The following is a 17,820-nucleotide window of genomic DNA, read 5'->3' as shown; positions in this document are numbered from 1 at the left end:
ATAAATAATATTTAAACGTTAATTTTAATTGTTTTAATGCTTAAATTTATACTTGGTTTATCCATATTAACATTATACTGTTAACGCAAAAATTATAGCTGATTGGTTTAAAAAAACTGGAAAATTTATAAAACGTATAGAAAAAAATTGCTCTATCTCTATTAATATTGATTTTAGAAAAAAATGATTGAAAGTAAAATATTCCAAATTTAATTCTCTAAAAAAACATATCTTTAGTTTTTTCGAAAAAAGTTATGCAAACGGAGATATTTGAAAAAAAAACAAAAAAATCCAAGATGGCGGCGTTTTTTTTCAAACTTCCCCCACTGAGACCTAATGGGACTTTTGAGTGGTTAAATAGGAGATCATTATCTACACATTCCCGTTGATATCGGTTGGTTACTAATTTTTTCCTACCTCAACCTCCAGATTGACTGGCCTATGAAGCTTGATTTTCATGCATCGGTTATACGTTGATACGATGGTCCGGTGCTCTGATTGGTCATAGCGTTTTCGCGCCACTTTTCATCCGTAAATATTTTACTTCAGCCCGTCAACGGACCCGTTCATACGATAACGGACGTTTTGACACTTTTTTAACAATTTTAATCTAACCATAATAAAAATATAAGTAAAATAGCAAAATCGTATGGAAACGAAAATGTAAAATAACACCAACGCACATCCGATAAACGGAGACATGAAAACGCAATAAATTTAAAAACTGCATTATTTTCTAACCAATCAAAGTCTTTAAATTCTACCAATAAAATTAATATCGTATCAACGTATCGTCGGACAACGGATGCATGAAAATCAAGCTTAACGTGACTAAAAGTTTACTTGGTATGAACTGTAGTTTCCACTTTCTGTTATCCGGTTTAACCACAAGTGGCTATAAACTTATTTACTTTAAATAAAATACCTTATATATTTCTTGATTTTTAAACTCTACATTAAATGCCAAACATATTTTGTATATCTAGGGACACTGCAATCTTTTTCTCGAAGCAATTCACGGTTCTTTTGATCGCCTTGTAACTTCGTTGTGAATAAAACAAGAATGTTATTTTTAGTGATCAAGAGGACATACTACCTACTATAACTGTACTATAATATTTAACTGTTATTTATTTATACAAGACGATAAAATGGTATTTTATTTTTCGGGGGACGATAATGCAATTTTATCGTCGTGTATAAAACAATATTTTTTTCCATAGCGAGTTACGTTTTAAAAAATATTCAGAAATTATTATTTCAAGGAATTTATTACAAGTAGAAAAAATATTGTGCTGGGTTGGTGTTGGTTTCTATGTAATTTGACAAATAAATAAAGCTGTGTCTTTAGTTGTCAGTTTTGAGTTAAATTTCTTAATTCTCTTTCGTGTCGATTGCTGATTGAATTGGAGCCAGAAATGGCCCAAAACGAAATAAGTAAATTACCAACAGATATTCAGGCTCAGGCGACAAACGCCATATCCCGACTACATCCATTTAAATCCCGAATAACTTATGAAAGCAATTAAAAAACGTGCAAAAAGAAATAAAGTTTTTAACCTATTCTCGCTGTTAAAGTATCATTTAATCTACCCTTGGGGTTAAAGTACTATTTTATCTACTATTTTTGATAGATACCGATAAGGCAATTTTAACAGTTGCTATAAACTAAAAATTAACTGTAGAATAAAAAAATATAAAATATACATTTTATACCTTATAGGCTGTTGTATTTTACGGTTTTTATTCTTAATCTAAGGTTCAATGCATAATATGCAAATTGGTAACCACTTCCGGTTAAACCGAAGTGCCAGGAAGTGGAAAATGTTTTCACAAAAAGTACATCTCAAAATATCGAAACACATTGAGATTTATATTGAACAGATTGTGTGCAAAGTCCTCTACATTTTCAAATATTTATTAATATTTACATGCTTACACTGGCATAAATACAGAAGCGTTTATGTAAACTTTGTACGATTTAATAATATCACTAGACTCCATATTTTCGCCAAGGTTTATCATTAGTATAAATAAATTTTCAACAGTAAAGTTACTTTTTGGATGAAACACCGTGACCAGAGCTTCAGTTTTCTGGGCTCCTAAAGTTAAACTCGCCGGGGACACTTTAAAATACTCTCTAACAAAATTGTTTTCCTCTAATGGATTATTTGGAACTTCAAATCTATTTAGAAAAATAGATTTTGGCAAAATATACGGTATTAATATAGTGCAATCTCTTTAATCGGAACTCATGTTAATCAGAACATCCAATGGCGGATACAGAGGGGGCCCATGGAGCCCAAACCCCCCTTAAAATCTATAAGTTGGGTTAAATATTAGGCTTTTGGGTTAAGGGTTTGGGTTTGGGTTGGAACGCTACCTCCATAATCGGAACGTTCCTCTAAAGACTTGTCAACTACGCATGTGCTTAGTATTAGAAATACTTATAATTGCCTGGAATTTGACCATCTATAAAAAAATACCCCTACACGCAGATAATATATTCCTAATGTATATTCCTATGCAAATCACAGTGTTGAACATAAAGGTGCGTATTCACTTGCATCAAAACACTCCGAACAAACCAAACGCGCCGCGCACTCCAAACAATCTGCAACAAAACATTTTCCGGGAGCGCTCTGAACGACCTGCAACAAAACATTTTGCGCGGAGCGTTCCGCCTGTTTGCGGTGTTCGCTGCGTTCCCACCAGTAATCAGTGTTAGTGTGTTTGTCGATAAGGATGCATCTGATATTACCATAGCCGCTGGTGCTTTTTTAATTATAGAGGCATTAGCGGGTATCAAAAAAGGGAAAAAAAGGAAAGAACGAAAAATGTGGGCAAGACGCCTCTTTTGGCGCTGTCAATATAATATGGCCTTACTTAGTGACCTAGATTATATGCATAAGAAGAATTTAATTAATTTAATAATTAATTTAATAAAATAGGTCGCCTTTCAAAATCATCAATTAACTCTAAACACTTTTCTCTGTTCCACTCCATAGCTAGGTACAGTTTAAAAACACCCCAAACACAACGAACGTTCAAAACTGCCGTATCAACTGAACACCGGCCAACGAACAAATTCTTTTGAGCAAATCCCGTTTACCGCCAAGCTTCGGAAAATGTTTGGCGCGTTCGGTTCGGTTCGGCGCAACGTACTAACTACACAAACTTGTTACAGCGTGCGCGGCGCGTTTGGTTCGTTCGGAGTGTTTTGTTGCAAGTGAATACCCACCTTAAGATGTCTAGTTTAAATTTCTTAGTTCATAGTTACTTAGCTTTCCACTTACTAACGAAAAATATGAAATAGAAAGAGATTACATTAGGAATGTAGCTGAGTGTAATGGATATTCTCCTTCACTAGTTGATAAAATAATTAGAAAACGTAGGTATAAGTTTCTGATTTCTCCAAATTCGACTTTTCAAGTGGAGAAATATACGTCAGAATATTTTTCAATACCGTTTGATAGAGAACAATCCCGTAGTTTAAAAAGAATTTTTAAGAATGTCAGTTATAAACTTGTGTATAGTGCTAATAATAAATTACTACAATTATTGTATAACAATCTTAAAGATAAAACACCTCCACTGGAAAGGTGGGGTATTTATGAAATATCATGTAAAGACTGTAATCAGAAATATGTTGGGTAAACTAGAAGATCGATATTAACAAGATTTAAAGAACATATGACTCTGACAAAATATGTTAGTCCGGATAAATTTTGTGTTGCTCAACATATTGTTGATAAAGAACATTATGTAGATATTAATAATTTAAAATTAATTAAACAAGTCTCAAATTACAAGCAATTGCATATGAGAGCGTCAAAATTAATAGCTGTAAAGATAGTATGAACAGAGACAATGGTCTAATTTCCTCCAGTTCTTCGTTCCTATTGCTCTTGGTAATTAATTGTTACGGTTGGTTTTGACTCGCTTTACTAGTTTTGCCACGTCTACTCGGTCGTCTACTCGGCTAGATATTAGTTTAGTTTTAATCATCTGATGATGATGCTAATATGGTTAGTGAAACGCGCATCCAGTGCAAAACTAAAAGTGTTTTGGTGTATTGCGGTGAATTAGTGTTTTATTTTGCTGTAGTTCGTCAACAAAAGATCACTCCAAAAACAATGTGGGATAGATGGTTATGGGGTGATGTGCAATTTTTTCTGTGTTAGATGATTTCATTTGATTTTTATTATTTTTACAAGGTAAAATTTTATATTTGTAGAAAACAGATTAAAGTTATTTTTTAATTATGTATCATATAATTATCATTATAATAATATGTATTATTATAACTAAATAACCACACAATTTTTTTTTGCATAATACAAACGATTCGCTAATCGGAATAGATCGTTACAATTAACTGTTCCGATATTAAAGGTTGCACTCTATACGCAATATAGTTATACTTAATTGCTATCTCGCATTTGCTTTTATTTGTAATATGGAAGTTCAACTTATGTTCAATTCCTCCTTTTATTTCTCCATAGTCTATTAATTTATCAAATTCTAAAGCGTATTCTACTGAATCGCCGTGTATCGATATCGTTTCCACGTGGAATGGTTCTATGTTTTCACTGTTTACGTCAAATATCTGAAAAGAAATGTATTGTTATTCTTGGTATTGAATTATTAATTTTGTTCATATGTATATTGTTTATTATATTGCATAAAAAATTAATGATAATATTTAACCTCAGGTAAAAAAAAATATAATCGGAAAATGACAAACCCTGTAATGAGCAATTGACGGTAAACAACACTCCAATAGAACAACAGGTTCTCTCTCTTATCATTACCTGGGTCATGAATAAAACTTAATATTACAAACACATGAACTTTGAATAGGAGAATTGGGTTGCTTATGGAAAACTTTTTTTGCATCAAACATCTCGATATGTCTAAAGAGAAAGACCTTTAAGCGTAAGATGGAGAGAGCAATGTTGGGAGTGTCTCTGAGAGACCAGATTGCCAACAACATAATAAGAAAACGTGGTGATGTAACCGATGCTGTGACCAGGATAAATTAGGAACTATGTCGGTCACGTGGCATGAATTTCCGATGGACGATGGACAAAGAAATGGAGATCACGAGACGAGGCGTACTGAAATCGAGGGCGGCCACCAATCACGTGGACAGACGACCTAAGTGAGAGGAGACAAATTGAATACAAGCAGCTCAAAATCGAAATACTTGGGCACTGTTACGGGAGACCTATGTGCAGCAGTGGTCAACATAAAAGGCTGGACAATAATGATGATGATGAAATATACAGGGTGAGTTTTAAATAAGTGCAAATATTTTTAGAAGTAGTATATTTCGACCCCAGAAACGCGTCTACGGTAATCGCAAAACAATTTCCGATGCACGTGATCAACTTTGAGTGACAATGATGGTGACAGTGCAGCCGGATTGTAATGGATTTATGGGATGAATCTTAGGCTGTATTCCGTTGCAAAACCAGGCGAACCAGACCGGTAAACTACGGTGAAGAGCGGTTCCTGAAAACATCGGTTTGATACGGAACGGTTTGATAAAATACTGGAAACGTCAAATGTTGACGAATGGCTGCATGAGAAGTTTAAATGGTCCTAAAAAGTCATTCTATTTAGTTAATGAAATTTATTTACCTTTACTGCCTACTTCCATTGCTTTTGGATGTAAATACAAAATATTATTACAAAATTTAGAAATGAAATGAGAATTTCACTCGAACTTCCAATATTTGCTTGATTTCTGTCACATAAATGACATTGATTGGCAAACAAAACCAGAAAGACCAACCTTCTCGGGCTAGTTTTGGTTATAGTTATAACCGAATTTTTCAGGAACCATATTCCGTAATACGAAAACTTTCAGAAAAACCGATAGAAATGGAACATAAAACCATAACCAAGGTAAGCAACGGAATACACCCTTAATTTAAAATTGACAAATAGTATATTTATTATATAATTTTTTAAAGAGTTTTACATTTTATTTTTAATTTAGTAACTAATATTTTAGTAATTAATTGATTTATGCGTTCTATAGCTTATTTTACTTATATATATATTGGCTTATTTATATATATTGGCACAAACTAGTCCATTATGAAGATTATTATAAGCGTTACTATGGGTTATTTATATATTTATCTATTGATGTACATCTTACAACGCCATAAGTGGTAATAACAAGTAAGAGGGTGCTATTAATTCACAAACTAATAATCACAGAACTTAATAAAAACTAACTTTGAAAGTGGTATAATGTGCTTATCAATCACACTTACTTCTCTGACTGCAGCAAGGGTAATAAAGGACCTTTATTGTCACGTTCTCGTTCAAATTGTTTTTCAGGGAAGCTACAAGCTCTTTGCTTCGACTGTTTAAATGCTTCGGTATATTTTCAACACACAATTTCAAGAAATGCAATACAAAAACTCAAAAATTTAGTTCATAAAAGAACTGTTTGTGCTTAAAAGTGCAAGTTTTAAGAAAGGACTACGAAAATAGGCAAAAAAACGAGAATTGATTCAACAACATCACGATATTATACAAAATAATGACTGACATTAGGATCATTGTCAAATAATACAAGGACAACATTGCCGAACACGGCGTAATGTGACCAACATAGCGATAATAAAATTCGGTTTAAACTAATTTTTGCAGCTTTAATCTAAATAAAATATCTGTTACAATCATTTGCTCTATAAAGTAAAATGAAGAGCTGCTCGGTATTTTAAATTATACAAGAAATTTAAACATTTTTGCCAAAATTTCATTTAGTCATAGTCTAAGAGCTAGCAACGTTTTCGAGAAAGTATTTTAAGACGTCTGGCTCTTTGATATATCTTTTACTATGCTCTCTGGAACAGCATGCGGCCCGTCTGGCTGCCGATACCCGTTCCGTTCACTACTGCGCATCGAAAGAAGGTCCTATATTTTTTATTAATTTAGTCCTATAAATTCTAGTATTGAATATAAATCGAACATGTCTCCATAGCGCAGTGCGTAGGGTTTCCGACCACGAACCGATGATTCAGAGTTCGAATCCGGGTCAGATCAAAGACTTTTTTATTTTATTTTCGTTTATATTCTGATAGTAAAGTATTAAATAATTCTGGTAATTAAAAAAAAATATTTAATACTTTACTATCAGAATATAAACGAAAATAAAATAAAAAAGTCTTTTGCCCTGACCCGGGATTCGAACTCTGAATCATCGGCTCGTGGTCGGAAACTCTACGCACTGCGCTATGGAGACATGTTCGATTAATATTCAGTACTAGAATTTATAGGACTAATAAAAACATAGGATCCTCTTTCAATGCTACACCGACGCTACGTTTACCGACAGCCAGACGGGCCGCATGCTGTTCTAGAGAGCATAGTAAAAGATATATCAAAGAGCCAGACGTCTTAAAATACTTGTTTTTCCAACGTTGCTAGCTCTCGTACTATCAGGTTTATAGACTTTAATGTCAATGTCGATATGATTGATGCCGTGCATCGGAAAATGTTTTGCGATTTTGAAAATTTGATTTTTTTTTTAATTTTTAATTAATAAACATAATATAGCATGATATGTAGTAGATTCAATTTAGAAGAAAGAAATTGATGAATTCTTACAAGACCTGGGAAATTTCAAAGCTGAAGGAATACGAAAGGTTTTCACAAGAAATTCGGTGGAAGATTTCCGGCAAAACTGTTGTGGAAAGTTTCGGACTTTTTTTCGGAAATTTTTCGACTACTCTAAGAAATGCATATAAAACGTATATTACCTTAATTAATACTTGCTTCTTGGGAAATGAGATTTCTTCTTTAGGATGAAATCGGAAAACAACGTCATTGACTGAAAATATACCGATAAAACCCGACACTTCGGGAATACATAGAATATCCGCTGCCCATTTGTACTCGTCCATTTGCCATCTTAAATTTATCGGCGAAGAGTTTGTCAGTTTTATCACTCTTTTAGCATAGTAAGTTAACGGTACTTTGTCAAAAGCAATCGTTTTCGGCGCTATATTAAACTCCAGTTTACATGCCGTACAGACTAGCGCAAACTCTCGCACAACGGGGTTGTTTCCTATAGAGATATAAAGATTCGATGTTACCGAGCCTATTTTGTTCGGCTTAATAGAAATTTTCATATTTCGTTTATCTTTTGGTGGTATTGTTACGCTGGTCAGGTCAGCAAAAAAGAAATCGTTATTGAATGAAACAGTTACGTCGGCTTCTGTAGATAGTGGATTTCGGAGCAGCATTTTACAACTGTAAGTCTGACATTTCTCGGGGTTTGCTCCAACTGGAAATAAGAATTATATTAGCGATACCAATTAAACTTTTAGTTACGTAGTCGAGGGCGCGATTTTTAAATTCATTATTGCCAGCTATGGAGCTATTCGGCACCGGACTGACTAACTGGAATTCAAATTTCCCTCTGGAGATTCAGGTGGTAGCTCTGCTGTAAAAATGTCAAGTTGCCACATTTTTTTATTTATTTCCTGACATTGTCATTCGTTTTGAGACCTTAGTTTTTTATTACGAGTTTTTGGTTTAAATGAATTGTGTTGTGATACTTTAAGCTTAAACATTTTTACTAGCAGACCTTGCAGTCGAACATTGTTATTTTTAGAACCTCTTTTAGTGCGAAATGTAAAAGATAGCTTAATATCTGTTGCCAAAAACTCATCGCAACCTTATTAGAATATTTAGAACGGGAAAGCGGTAGTAATAGCCCTTCATATCCCTTAAATCCTGTTAAGGAGGTGAGTTTTCTTGATGTAAACAATAACTCTTTATATATTTATAATTAATTGCCTTTTGTTTCCTAAAATATTTTGTTTAAAAGAAAATATGTTACGTATATAATTACGGGACTAAAAGTTTATTTGGTATGATCTTTATATAAAATTATATTTTTTATCATGTATAAGGAAAATGAATAAAAGTTGGCGTGCACTTGTAGTTGTTGTCTGTTGGCGTTGTTTAGTATTTGACGAATGCACGTCGCAATGTTGCCAGGGCTACTTTTTTACTTTGACTTTTGACATGATGACATGTGTGAAATACCATTTGTACATAGATAAATAAATAAAAAAGAGACTGGTAAATTAAATGGCAAAAAGAGGGACAACGTTCCCGTAGCGCAACTCAGAACGCAAAATTTGGTTCTATTTATGTTGATCTGCGCATTGCGTCTATTGGGCCCACTATCTCATTCTAATATAACAAGGGAGAAAGAAGCAGCCATATAAAACGTAATTTCTAAATAGAAATTAGAACAATCGCCATAACAATCACCTTTCGCCATCATGACAACCAAGATGACAACATCATGACAATAATTGTCATGATGTTGTCATCTTGGTTGTCATGATGAATAAACATATCAAATGAAAATAACAAAATTTGTTTCAAATATACTGACAATGGTTGAAAGAATGTTAATTTTATTAGGTAACTCTTTCTTAATGTCTGGCTACCATAACCTCGAAACAAGTAACGCTTTCGATGCAGATGGTTTTCTGAAACTTGGAGACTTTGGTTTTTATGACCGGGACCACTACATCTACGTGACTGGATGAATTAACGAAACCTTTAAATACCAAACCAGTCAGATGATTTCCAGTGTCATTGAAAACGTCATGCTTTCACATTCCGCAGTGGCACAAGCTGTGGTATTTGGTGTGAAGCATCTGGTAGATAACCATCCAGGAGCTTTGGCTGTTTTGAAGCCTAACTCTAAGGTTGACGTCAAAGAGTTGTTGGATTATATAAATGAACGTGTATCAAATAGTCACAGACTCAGGAGTGGTATTTTAGTTGTGAGCAATATTCCTATGACGCCATCGGGGAAAGTACAACGTCGGACTATCAAAGAAATGTTCAACAAACTGTAGTACCTACTATAAGTTTGAGTTTAGTACGTATTATATAGTTTATGATAATAAAATATTATATTATCCAGAATAAATATATCAAATGAAAATGACAAAGTTTCTTTCAAAAATACTTACAGTGGTTGAAAGAATCTTAATGTTAGAAAACAATCAAAATATTCTAGTTATATTGATAGAATTATTCGTCATGTTTGTTAATTTTTCTTTTGGTGATTTACCTTTTTTTCTAACCTCTCCATTTTATTGATTTATGGATATGGATAGGGAACAAATTCAAATGTTTCAGGTAGGTATTTATATTTTGTTACTTATAATTTTAGGTTATACTATTTGTTATTTTATTTGCTGCGGGAGCCAGTATCATCTATTTTTTATATGTATTGGTACCCTCTTTCTCTGATAGATATGTTAAAGACACCCGGTAAAATAAAAGTAAGTATGTTATATTTATCAGTTGGTTTATAGTAACCAGATAGAAACTTAATTAATATACCTATTTTACTTTTGTTTTAGGATTAAAACTAGACTTGAAAATGGTTCAGGGTCATGATTCTCGTAAAGTCTTCTTTGCTTGGATATTCACTTTGTTTTTGCAATTGGGCAGTTGACAAAAACTGATGGTTAAAAAATGTAGGTACTTATTTTAACTTATTTAACAATGTGATTTAATAATCTTAAAATAAACTAATTTAAAAAAGTGCCTCAATGTCTGGGAAAATTTAGATATATATATGTAAAAATGCTTATTTTTTCTAAAATTACTGATAATAATTGAAGAGGTGGCTGCAATAACCAGGCAGCTCCACTTTTTTTCGAAAATGAGATTTTTAATGCCCCTTAAAGAAATTTCAGTCAGTTCTTCTGCATTTAAAAATGGTATGTGGGTGGAATAAACACTGCTATTTTTTGTTATTATATTATAAAAATTTTATTTATTTTTATGTATAAATAAATAAGGGAATATATATTCCCTTATAATAGTAGTATTCTTTCGTTATAAAAGAAACTGAAAATTTTCACTTAAACTGATTTATTCCCTACACCACGTTCCCTTTATGTGATATAGGGTATATATAAATCAGTTTAAGTGCAAATTTTCAGTTCGTTCAGAACGAAAGAATACTACTAATATTGGCTAATTTAAATTTCCCGCCAGCCGGAATGTGCGATAATGTCTTACGATACGTTTTATACCTATCTCTTTCTTTTTCATATAAAGCACACATAATAAAGAAAGATAGCAATACAGACGTACGTCCTTCCATGGTCCTGCTAATTGGTTTCAAAATTGTTATTCTGAGTTGCGCTACGGGAACGCGGTCCCACTCTTTACCATGAGATTTGTCAGTCTCTTTTTATTTCTTTGTCTATGCATTTGTAATTTTTTTGGAGGGACTAGAGGAAGCAGCAGAATAAGCCAACATCAGCGACATCGGGAACTTTGTAAAGAGCTGGAAGTGCTTTAACGCAAAGAATGAGATGAAGGTTTAGTATACAATAATACAGGGGTATCGCAATGGGCCCAAGGCCTTCGAGTGAGGGATCAAACAGCAACAAACTAACTTGATAATATATAACCTCGACGTCTTTGATGACGCCAACTTTTATTGATTTCTCTATATTAATGTTTGTATATATTATGCGATCTTTAGAAGCTCATTTAAAGAAGATTCAGCCATCGTTCAACGTTACGTCATCATTATTTGTCAAATATGCGTTTTAGGCTGTGTCTATATTGACCGTGACGTTGAACGATTGTACAAAACTTACCTATGGCATTTCCGAAGTCTAAAACGTTTTGTTTTTTTATAAAAACGAAATGGTCACAAGCCGTTTTTTCTTTAATGTCATCTAAAACTTTTGGGAACATAACTTGTGGCCTAAAATCAATATTAGGAACTTCACAAAGGCCCATACAGCTTATCTGATATAAGTTGTTGTTGTTGAGCGTTCTTAAAATGTAATTGTGTTTGAAATTTCCAACTTTAGAGGGGTTGAAGGTTACTTCATATTTAGCACTTTCTCCAGGTTGCAAAATCATTCTAGTCGTGAATTCTTCTCTATCCTCTTTATCTTTTTTCTCTGCTAAAATGCAAAATAAATACAGTGCGTTAACTTTTTTTATTCTACACAAAAGACACGTCTATTTAGTCATTAAAGGAGCATCTTAACTACTAATGTCAATTAATTTTTGTTATATTTTCGCTTAAAGGCGAATTTTTATATGTCCGATATTCGACGATACGATATTAATTTTATGGATTGAATTTAAAAACATTAATTGGTTAGAAAATTTTAAAATTAGAAAGATTTTAAAATTATTGAATTCTCATAGCTCCAGTGGCGGACTAAGAAAGGGTGGAAGGGGCGGCCCGCCCCTGGCCTCGTCTTTTAGGGGGCCTCCAAATCTTAAAAAATAATTTTTTATTCAACTGGCAAACAAGGCTAATATCTGTTCAGTAGTTATGAAGCCCAATTTGTAGTCGGAGTATGCAAACTTTATGGTGCTTTTAGACTTGAGCACGCACGCACTGATCCACGCTCACTCTGAATCTGTCTGTGCGCGAGCAGCCGCGAACGTGAGCCGTCTGGTGTCGGTTTTTGGTCCGTGCTCAAAGGGATTTTATGTGTGCGCGAACGGTCAGTTTGCACCGGAAATTTGTTTTGTCTGCGTTCGTGCGTGCCTTCACCAACACAACTCTGCCGTTCGCGCGTAAATGGATCACTTCATTCGTCGAAAAATATTTTTTTTAATTTAAACGGAGCTGAGAGCGCGAACGAATGCCGTGCGCGTACGCTCAGCTCGTGCGTGCTCAAGTCTAAACGCACCATTACGTATACGCAAACTATAAATAGTATAAATGGAAGCAGATATTTACTTAATTATTAATTATCAGGCCCCATTAATTAAATTGGGAAATTAAATTAAGAGGTATTTTTTTTTTGTTTAGAATATCGAATAACTATTTTTTTATAATTTTAAAGATTAAAATTATGAATATAAACTTGAAGACTGAATTTATTTATTTTAGCTATTAAGTTATATTTCAATGGTTTCATTATTTATTTTTACTGAATAAATAAATTTCAATCAATGCACAACATAATTTGTATTCCTGCTTTCTAACCGATTAGCAGTGCCATCTTTAGTATAACGGGGGCCACGAGCCTGAGACAGCGTAGGGGCACTTCGAAAAAATCGCGATATTTTGTACCAGTATTTCCCTGAAATGATCGCGAAAGTAACGCGGCTCATATGTGGAACCGGTATTCCTATAACTTTGTCATCATAAGTTTCTATTAAATACATGCGAATATTCGCTCGGAGATTTCCCGATCTGCAGGGCCCGTGAATGGTAGTATATGGCTCATTAGCAAAATTATGGTTATATTAGATGTATTATATTATACTATTAGATGTATTATATTATACTATTAGATGTAGTATATTATTATAATATAATACATCTAATTTATTACAGTTGGGGGTTGGAACATTTGGTGTTACAACAGCAAAATAAAACATTAATTCACCACAATACACCAAAATACTTTACTTTTGCACTGGACGCGCATTTCGCTAACTATGTTAGCATTATCAGCAGATGATTAAAACTAAGAGTTTTATGTATTGTGGATTGTGGTGAATTACTGTTTTATTTTGCCACCTCTAATTTAGCTGATTATTTCCCTCATCGTGAAATGGACCAATCAGCTAATCTAATTTTTCGAATAAATTTTGTTTAGATAAGTGATTAAATTCCAAGACCTGTTTAACCGCGATTATTTTTTCGGCTTCCTTTTGGGTTTTCTTTTTGTTGTTTATCACTAATTCTGAGAGATTTTGGCAACAGTTCATTTAAAAACATTGATTTACAACTCATATGTATGACCTAATAACGAGTTTAATCGGTGAAAACCCCTTATTCGATATTATTTTGAACAAATAAGTGGAGAAAGATACGTCAGAATTTGATATGTTGACGTGCGAAACGGTCCTCGATGCATTGTTGGGATGCGTAACCAAGGTAACAGAAGCACAAACATTACCAGACATTACTTACGAGACGTCATTTTGAAAAAATGTTATCCGAAAATGTTAAATTTTATATAGTTAATAAAATTCTTATAGTTATTTGCTTCATCCTAAGTCATTCGCTTCGTTCTAAGTCATTCAGGAAATAATCTAGCCGTATATCACTCAGCCTATAAATTTAATGGATTAAACTACCCAAATAATTTTTTGTATGATTTTGCTTTTTAGAAAATAGTTTCATGCACAATAATTTTCTCGATCTCCGGTTTTTATTAAATTATTGTGCCATTCAACTATTTTCCAAGCAAAATCACGCGCAAAATGTATTTGAATAGTTTAATCGATTAAATTTATAGGTCTTGTGATATAATATATGATTATTTATTACTCGTTTTATTAAATCAAATTGCATTCGTTATTCCATTTAAAAATATTATTATAATTTTTAAAAAATTGATGTTATCGTTTTTGGGGCCTTTTCGGAGCTGGAGTCCTTAATCTACCGAGGCCACGGGTCAGGGCTCGTCGGTTCCCTATTATCTACAGTATGTTCCCGGATTATCTATCTTTACAAGAAGAAACACTTTTTTATTATTGACATTTTGAGAAAAATGCATTCTTCATAAAAATTTTTGCTTGTTCTGAAATGGTTAATCCTGTTTATACTTTTCCAATTTTCCATACCGTTTTAGAGAAAATTAAGAAAAACATGAAAATATGGTTGAATAGTCCTAAAAATTAAATGAAGTTCTATCTATGGTAATATAACTTCGTTAAAATAAGGTATTTGATAGGTTGTAATTCATAAAATTTTAATTAACGTATTTTTTTGTTATTTTAAAATGTTAAAGAAGCACAAAATTTATTTAGTTTGATGATACGAAAAGGGTGATAGTAGTTACCGAAAAATATCATACTTTAACAAGAACAAAGAATATGACATTATCAAAATTAATAATAACCATATAATAACCATCTATCAAAAAATGAAATCGAATTGATATTACCATAGATTTCTAGGACTTAATTCAACCATATTTTCACGTTTTTCTTAACTTTCTCTCAAACGGTACGGAAATTTTGAAATGTAAAAACGGGATTACCCATTTTAGAACAAGAATTTTTTTTATAAATAATGATTGTTTCTCAAAATGTGAATAATAAAAAAGTTTTTTTCCTCTTGTAAAGACAATCCGGGGAGATACTGTATATCAATTTTTATTACTACAGTATATAAATACTTGAATTTTAGGTCATTTAATCTTTACAAAATGTGCATTAAATTATTAAAATGACGATCATATTAAATGACTGCAATCTTCATTTCATAGCCAACGCTGATGCCGTTTTTTCTCGATCATACGGTATCATTACCTGAACAGACCGGGGGCCACATTTAGGTTTGCCGCTCCGGGCCCCTGACAGGCTTCAAGGCATGATTCCGAACATGACCGCAACGACCGACTGCAACCACAGACCGCACACTGCAACCGCATTGCCGTTGCCGTCTGAGGTCGGATTAATGCAGAACACAGCGACACAGATAGTCCTGCAGTCGTAGATAAGAACTCCTCGAGAGAACATGTCAGTTTCTTTCGCGATTATTGAACTCTTGTTGGAAGAGGAAGATGATGATGGAGAGATGATGATGATGGAAGAGGAAGATGATGATGTTACTAATGCATACTAGGAAACAAAGAAGGTTGAAAATGCCTTTGTATAAAAATACAATAGATGAGGGAAGTTACTCAGTGCTAATACAAAAACATTTGTTGAGTAATAAAACCATATTTAGAAGCTATTGCCGTTTAAATAAAAGACAGTTTCATTTTGTACTAACCCTCATTAATGACGATATTAAACCAAAGAAAACCCATTTTCCACACATTGCCTTTCAGCACGTTACGATATTCTTCATGACTTACGTCATAAATGACTGTATGATTTGCCACTATATTAATTAATCTTTCTTCGTCGGCTTCCGAAAAAATCATATTGGACCACTTGTAGGTACGATATTTTCAGCGTGAAGGCCGTGAAGTCGACTGCAATACTGGTTCGTAAGCGATACTGCGGTTTGCAGTTAAAGCGAGGGCTGCCGTTCGACGGCAATGACGCCTACTTTAGAATGCATCTCATTGAAAACTATAGAAACCTGTAGTGCCGCCTGCGGTTTGCAGTCTGCGGTCGTGTTCGGAATTGTACCTTAAAGGTATGATTCCAAATATGACCGCAACGACCGACTGCAACCACAGACCGCACACTGCAACCGCATTAACGCAGAACACAGCGACATAGATAGTCCTGCAGTCGTATATAAGAACTCCTCGAGGAAACATGATATTAAACCAAAGAGTATAAGGCTCGCCATAAATAGGCGGTTTCCGAAAAACTCATTTTGGGCCATGTGAAGGCCGTGAAGTCGACTGCGTGACTGCAATACTGGTTCGTAAGCGGTAGTGCGGTTTGCAGTTAAAGCGAGGCCTGCCGTTCAACGGCAATGACGCCTACTTTAGAATGCATCCCATTGAAAACTATAGAAATATGTAGTGTAACCTGCAGTCTGCTGCTGCGGTCTGCGGTCGTGTTCGGAATTGTACCTTAAATGTATGATTCGGAATATCGCAACCAAACCGCAACGACCGACTGCAACCACAGACCGCACACTGCAACCGCATTGCCATTGCCGTCTGAGGTCGGATTAATGCAGAACACAGCGACACAGATAGTCCTGCAGTCGTAGATAAGAACTCCTGGAGGAAACATGTCAGTTTCTTCCGCGATTATTGAACTCTTGTTGGAGGAGGAAGATGATGATGATGCGTTACTAATGCATACTAGGAAACAAAGAAGATTGACAATGCCTTTGTAAAAATAGAATAGACGAGGGAAGTTACTCAGTGCTAATACAAAAACATTTGTTGAGTAATGAAACCATATTTAGAAGCTATTGCCGTTTAAAAAAAGACAGTTTCATTCACGTGTAGGTATGATATTTTCAGCATGAAGGCCGTGAAGTCGACTGCAATACTGGTTCGTAAGCGGTTTGCAGTTAAAGCGAGGACTGCCGTTCGACGGCAATGACGCCTACTTTAGAATACATCCCATTGAAGACTATAGAAACCTGTACTTTTTTATTTCGCAGAATAATAAAATTCTGTAAAAACGTTCTTAAGGCACTTTTTTAAGAACAATCCTGTGGCGTGGTCAGTTTTTTTGCAAGAGAGAAATATTAGGTTATTTTATCTTTATATCGAAGCGGGCTTTGATTTTGTGTTGACCTATTTGCCTAATTATTTTTTTACAATTTTATATTGTATATTATTATTATTATCTGCATAATTAAAGACTTTTGAAAAGGTAAATTAACATTCTACATTAGTATTAGTAATTACAATTGAAATCGATACAATAAACAAAGAACAAAACTAAAAAAACGTATTTTTGAGTGACGAATATAGTTTCCTAAAAAAAATCATTAAAGATGTTCAAACTAAACACCTGCTTGTTAAATACACAATAAACATCTTTTACGCACAGAGTTACAGCGATTTATTAGGCGAACTGGTGTAATAAGTCCAAAAGCTTGCCTAGTTGCCTTCTGTAATTCTTCTCTCGTCCCAGTGGTTTTAATATATTAGGTCTTTTAATTTTCTCCATAAAAAAGTCGAAAGAAGTTAAATCATAGGACCTAGCAGGCTAAGATATGGGGCCCCTTGTTCCAATCCAATTCTCTCTAAATTCTCCATTTAATAGTTCAGATGTAACCATGGCGTTTTAATTCTAATTGGTAATACTAATATAGAATGTTGAATGAATGAACTTTTCAAAAGTTTTAAATTATGCAGATAAATAATACAATAGAATATTAAATTG

At 33.7% G+C, this 17,820-nt stretch overlaps 1 protein-coding gene across 1 annotated transcript in view; it reads right to left on the bottom strand.

Annotated features, from left to right (window-relative positions):
• LOC115889577 (hydrocephalus-inducing protein-like) overlaps window positions 1-17,820 on the bottom strand; it is a 220,623-nt gene that overhangs the window by 68,646 nt on the left and 134,157 nt on the right. The window contains exons 32-35 of the mRNA XM_030909629.1: window positions 11,679-11,993; window positions 7,785-8,311; window positions 4,425-4,609; window positions 1,940-2,185 (exon numbers count right to left, since the gene is read on the bottom strand). Coding sequence (XP_030765489.1) covers window positions 1,940-2,185; window positions 4,425-4,609; window positions 7,785-8,311; window positions 11,679-11,993 — 1,273 coding nt within the window. The remainder of the gene's footprint in view (window positions 1-1,939; window positions 2,186-4,424; window positions 4,610-7,784; window positions 8,312-11,678; window positions 11,994-17,820) is intronic.

The sequence above is a fragment of the Sitophilus oryzae genome, unplaced genomic scaffold (assembly GCF_002938485.1).
Source record: "Sitophilus oryzae breed Bouriz unplaced genomic scaffold, Soryzae_2.0 scaffold_815_pilon_pilon, whole genome shotgun sequence".
NCBI classification, from domain to species: domain Eukaryota; kingdom Metazoa; phylum Arthropoda; class Insecta; order Coleoptera; family Curculionidae; genus Sitophilus; species Sitophilus oryzae.
Note: the sequence above shows the minus strand (reverse complement) of the source record. Positions and strands in the feature narration are given on the sequence as shown.